The sequence below is a fragment of the Chlamydotis macqueenii genome, chromosome 2 (genome assembly GCF_036417535.1).
Source record: "Chlamydotis macqueenii isolate bChlMac1 chromosome 2, bChlMac1.mat, whole genome shotgun sequence".
Lineage (NCBI taxonomy): Eukaryota > Metazoa > Chordata > Aves > Otidiformes > Otididae > Chlamydotis > Chlamydotis macqueenii.
The window spans coordinates 67,132,978-67,138,977 of NC_141557.1; the positions used below are offsets into that span (position 1 = coordinate 67,132,978).

General features: G+C 41.7%; 1 protein-coding gene across 6 annotated transcripts in view; it reads left to right on the plus strand.

Moving 5' to 3' along the window:
• KIF13A (kinesin family member 13A) overlaps nucleotides 1-5,705 on the plus strand; it is a 120,534-nt gene extending 114,829 nt beyond the window's left edge. For all 6 annotated transcript variants that reach the window (XM_086743185.1, XM_086743187.1, XM_086743183.1 and 3 more), the window contains 2 exons: nucleotides 2,733-3,837; nucleotides 4,716-5,705. In XM_086743185.1, the coding sequence (XP_086599311.1) occupies nucleotides 2,733-3,837; nucleotides 4,716-5,002 (1,392 nt within the window). In that variant the 3' untranslated portion in view covers nucleotides 5,003-5,705. The remainder of the gene's footprint in view (nucleotides 1-2,732; nucleotides 3,838-4,715) is intronic.
• Nucleotides 5,706-6,000: the final 295 nt, after the last annotated feature.

The window sequence follows — 6,000 nt, forward strand, 5'->3', positions numbered from 1 at the left end:
TTCAGCTAAATACAGACTGGTCAGCCTCACTTCTGTCTCTGGGAAGGTGATGGGGAAAATCCTCCTAGAAAGCATTTCCAAATCCATGAAGGACAAGAAGGTGGCTGGGAGTAGTACCATGGATTTACAAAGGGAAAATGATACTTCACCAACCTCAGTTGCCTTCTACAATAAGATGGCTGGCTTGGTGGATGAAGAGAGAGCAGAGGATATTGTTTACCTTTACTTTAGTAAAGCCTTTGACACTGTCTCCTATGACATCATCATAGATGGGCTGACAAAGTACAGGTTAGATAGGTGGACAGTGAAGTGGACTGAAAACTAGCTGAATGACTGGGCCCGGAGGCTTGTGGTCAGAGGTGCAGAGTCTTGCTGGAAGCTGGTAACAAGTGATGTACTCCAGGGCTCAATACTGAGGCCAGTACTTTTCAACCCCTTAATGAAAGACCAGGATGACTGGATAGAGCACACCCTCAGCAAGTTTGCAGATGATACAAGACTGGGAGAAGTGGCTGATATTCAGCCCTCTGCTATTCAGAGGGACCCCAACAAGTTGGAGAAACTAGGTAGAGAGGAATCTTATAAAATTCAACAAAGGGAAATGCCACGTCTTGCATCTGAGGAAGAATAACACTGAGCACCAGTATGTGTTGGGAGCTGACCATCTGGAGAGCAGCTTTGCCAAGAAGTCCCTTGGGGTCCTTGTGAACAACAAGCTGGCCATGAGCCAGCAATGCACCCTTGTGGCAGAGAAGACCAACATTACACTGGACATTGCCAGCAGGCTGAAGGAGGTGATCCTTGCTCTCCACTCAGCACTGGTGAGGCCATATCTGGAGTATTGTGTCTGGTTCTGGGCTCCTCAGTACAAGAAAGATAGGAAATTACCAAAGTGAGTCCAGTGCAGGATGATTAAATCCTGATCAAAGCTGATGAGTTGTAGCTAGAAGCATCTGGCATACAAGGAGAGGGTGGGAGAGCGGGACTATTCAGCCTGGAGAAGACCATGCTCAGGGGTATCTTATCAATGCATAAAAATACCCCATGGGAGGGAATGAAGACAAGGCAGACTCTTCTCAGTGGTGCCCAGTGACAGGACAGAACGTGAGGCAATGGACACAGAACAGATGAGATTTCATGTGAACAGAAGAAAACACTGGTCTACTGTGAGGGTGGTCAAACGCTGGAATGGGTTGTGCAGAGAGGTTATAGAGTCTCCATCCTTGGAGATCTCAAATCCCACCCAACTGGACGCAGTCCTGGACAGTCTTCTCTGGCTGACCCTGCTTGAGCAGGGGGAATTGGACTAAATGATTTCAGGAGGTGCCTTCCAACCTAAACAGTTCTGTGATTCTTCTGACGTGCAAGCTGAACGAACTTGTTTGCTGTCTATGTATTTGAAGCTTTGTTGTACAATGTTATTTGAGCAGTCTTGGCTATTATGAAGTATAGGAAACATTTTTCAAGAGGATGTTTATCTTAAATTTGATGGTCATTTGGTTAAGTATTGTGCTTTTCCTTTCCTGTCAGTGATTCATTTTGGGTGTCTGAAAGCATTGAACTGCTTTACATATCACACAGGATCTGCCTTGATCAGTAGGTGAAATCCATGATGCAGATAAAGGAATTGAGAAGTAACAGGTGCTTGAGTTCTTCTAAACCTTAAGTAGCTCAGCAGTTTTCATTTTTCTGGAAGTATTATTCTTCCTAGTAGGAATTTGCTGTAAACTAACCGTTTTTAATATATATGTGTTTATATACAGATATATGTGTATATCTATACATATGTATAAATAAATACGTATATTTATATGAAAAATGAAGTACGTAAAAAAGCATCCATGTGGAGTCCTACCTCAGTATTTCATATTGGGGGAGCAACCCAGCCACGTTGCTGGGGTTTTTCTCAGATGCATCTTGACAGACCCAAGTCCTCAGCTTCACATGGGCTCCAGGAAAGCACCATTTGTGGGCTGGTCACAGTGCCTCGCCGCTCGTTACCAAAGGGAAATTCAGGGAGGTACCTGCAAATTTTGCCAGGTTCATTAGTGTCACTTATTTCCCTCCAAACACATAGATGTATACAAATGCTTCCCTGAAGATTCTCTGCAATATTTGATCCCTTTGACTTTATTTTCAAACATTGTGAATGTGTTCAGGTATGCTAGCTAGGGGTAAGCAAAATTATTTAGCCTCACTGATATCAGATTAATAGAAAATCTCATTGCGCAGGATAGTTTTTAATAATCAATATGTTAATAATCAATATTAACCCTGTAAGGCCTCTTCCATTCATCTTTACGTTTATCTGGTTAGGAGGTCAATTAGTTCTACAGAATATATTCCGTGGGTTTAATTAATCTAAATGATGGGAAGAAAAAGTTTATAATATATAGCTTTAAAAAAAACCTGTGTATGATGAAAATATGTAAACATATAACTTTTTCATGTTGTGAGCTTTCCTTATGTCAAACTTCATCGCTTTATTTTTTCTGAACTATTTAGAATTTCTCCATAATTTTCTAAAAATCGAATAGCTCAGTGTAGACAGGATATGTTCCCGACAGCTTTTTTTTCAGAGGTGTTTTCCATTCTTCAGTTAAAGAATATTAAAGGTGTATATTTCTCCACATTCAGAAAGGGGAAAAAAAAAAATCACGGAAGGTCAGTTTATTGTGAAAACTTTAGTGTCGTAGGTCCCTAATCCTACGCTGCACTCTCTTCTTTTGCAGGACTCTGAGGAGGAAGACAGTGAGTTGGAGGCCATTAATAAGAAGCTGATAAGTCCACAAAGTTTTCAAAGTTTCCGGCCTTATGTACCGGAGGAGTTTGCTGACTTCAGTGTTTACAATGCTAGCCTGGAGAACAGGGAATGGTTTTCTTCTAAATCAGACTTCATGAGTTCACGTGTTCTTGAGAAAGAGGTATCCCGCAGCCCCACCACTAGCAGTGTCACTAGTGGCTACTTTTCCCACAGTGCCTCTAACGCTACTCTATCTGACATGCTTGTTCCCTGTAGTGATAGCACAGACCAGCTAGCCAGTCACACGAAGGAGCTGGACTCTAGTGATCCCTCAGGATCATCTCTTGCACATGATTTAAGATCCTCTTCGAACAAGGAATGTCGAGAGTCAGAAAAGGAGTTACCGAGAGAAAATGTACCTGTGTTACCACTGAAGGAAAACAGTGCCTTAACGGAACAAGTACCACTGTCCCTCGATGCCACTGACAGAGACTCTCAGCAGTTACCCAGAGCTGGATCGCTTTCAGCTTTAAGTTCCTCGGATAGCAAAAATACCTGTCGTGCAATTGAATTTTCAGCGCGTGAAGCCACAGTTGAGCACACGACGGACATTCTGGAAGATCACTCCTTTACAGAGTTCATGGGCGTCGAAGACGGAAAGGACTTTGACCATTCGACAGCTCCGCAGTCGTGTTCCTTTGTGTCCTCTAACGGAGTGAGTGCCTCGGAGCTACCCCGAGGCACTGACAAGGAGCAGAGCACGTGTGTGGGCCAGCTGGGCTCTGCAGCAGCAGCAGGCGACCAGCTTGCAGATGCTGTGGAAAGCCCTTTGTCTTCTGTACCGGTAAAAGAGACTTCAGACCGTGAGACTTATCCTGACACTTCCGTAGATGATTTTATTGGGAAAGACCACTTGGACGGTTCCGATTGTGAAGAAGGTGCTTCTACAGATCAAGCCCACGTCTTGCCTAGCTGGGTGGCAGTGGGTGAACAAGTCTGTGTTGGAAGTAATAAGATGGGCACAGTGAGATACGTTGGAACGGTGGATTTTTCAGCTGGAATCTGGGTTGGAGTTGAACTAAATGTTCAGCTGGGTAAGACTAAATATGCTCTGGGTTATCTATGCAGTTAGCATGATCTATTTTTAAAGTTAAACTGCCATCATATGCTGTTCAGTCTTGGGAAATACCTCTGATTTCATGTCGGCCTGGAATCTCACCCACCCAGTTCTAGGCTTTCTGTTGGTAGGAATACTTAACTGTCTTAACGCCCTGTTCTTCTAGCTTTATGCAGAATAATGCTTTTGCATGTTGTGGTAGTTTCTGTTCTTACCCCTCTATTTTTATAAATCAGAAAAACAAGCAAAGCCTAAAATTGGCAGATTTTTAAAAATTAACATGCCTGTTCGTGGGCAGGTACTAACAATGGAAGTGACTTGTCAAATAGATTTGTCTATAGCTTTCAGAGATATTCCCCCCCCTACTGGAGAAAGCTTAATTATAGAGCACAGGTTTTCTTTAACTTTGATTCCATGGGGTCAGGAACAGTCAATGCTCTGCAAGTGTTAAGAGATTCTTACAGAAATGCTTCAGATCATTTTAAAAGATGATGTTTTTAGTAGTTTAATAAAGAATAATACCGATACTGTAAGTTTTTCTGACAGCTAAGTTTTAAGCTCTGTAAGCAATTGGTTTTGAGGATAGTTTATTTTGCAAAATGAACAAATGTTTGACTTTTAAAACTGTTAGTTAACTAAGTAGTATTTTAGGAAATAATCTATTTGATCGCAATTCAAGCCCTCCTTTCCAGGTTTTGTTCTCCCTAGTGTGTGATACGCATCTGGCTTCATCACTCAGCATTAAAAACTTTGACTGTTTAACCGCTAGCCAAAGATACTCGCGCTTCAATGCTGCAATCGTATGTGCTGATGAAAGTACCAACAATTAATTCTGTGCATTTATTTTCCTTCAAGGGAAGCATGATGGAACTGTAAAAGGCAGAGAGTACTTCCACTGCAAACCACGACACGGTGTCTTTGTTCGTCCTGGGCGCCTCAGCAAAGCACCAGCTTCCACAAGGAAATGGAGTAGCACTTCACGGTCTCAGGCATCTTCCACTTTAGAGAAACGGAAAAGTTGTGCGCTTCAAGGCTCGTTATCCGCTCCTAAAACAGGAGGAGAAGTCCTCTGCCATTCAGGAGACGCAGCGGCTTCTGCTTTTTCTAGGAAACAGGAAAACAGGAAATCATGGATTAACTAAACTGCAGTATTTTTGCACTTACTACACGCATCACTGTGTAGAAAATGTTATGGATTTTTGAAGCTATTGTACATTTTAATCTGTCCATACGGAATGTGTATTCTCTAGAGTCCTTGACTTAATTCTCTAATTTTTTATAAATAATATATATAATATATATATATATGAATGTGTATCTATAGTTTGTCTGCCCGTGGGCAGATATGGCTACACACTAAAACACAGTTAAAGCTGATCTGTAGATAACTGAGGTACTGAACTATTTGTTACTCAATAACTTGGGAGATATATTTTAAACAACAAAAAATATTTTATTGTGGAAAAAAAACAGGATGTAAATCCATATTTGGAAGAAAAAAAAATCTACGGTTTGCTGTTCTTAATTACCAAAGAACTTGTTTTAGACTGACACATTTGCTGTTTATATCTTTCTATTGTAAATGTTTTAACTGATGACTTGGTGCCATGTTTCTTTTAGTCACTGGGCACCGTGCAGCCTTATGTTCCGTGTTTAAGCACACTGAAATATCCAACTGCTTCGTATTTTTCCTTGTCTTCCTAGAGGCCTGCCACTGTGCTGACTTGGCATTGGATCACAATGACTAACAATGCCTGAAGCTATATGTCTGGCATTTCATATGTTAACATAAGCCAGCCGGGCAGTTTAACTGCAGAACCAGTATTACTGCAAGGGTGTGAGAGGACAACATTTGGGGGGTGGGGGGGGAGGGTTGGTTTCATGGGTGTGGGGGGAAATGGGGGAACAAAGAAGCAGTAGATGGATCGTGACTGCAGACTTTGCACTTGTTACTTGCTGGTTATTATCAAGATGAAATAGAACCTGCTAAAGTAATTTTAATCTGTAAAGTTTATTTTAATAATGGGAATGATGGAGGGATTTATGTCTGGTGCTCATGAATTCCTAAGAAGGTTGTCCCACATGTAGATACTGTAGATTGCCTGTACAAGCATTCTGGGTATTTGTAAAGTAACACGGT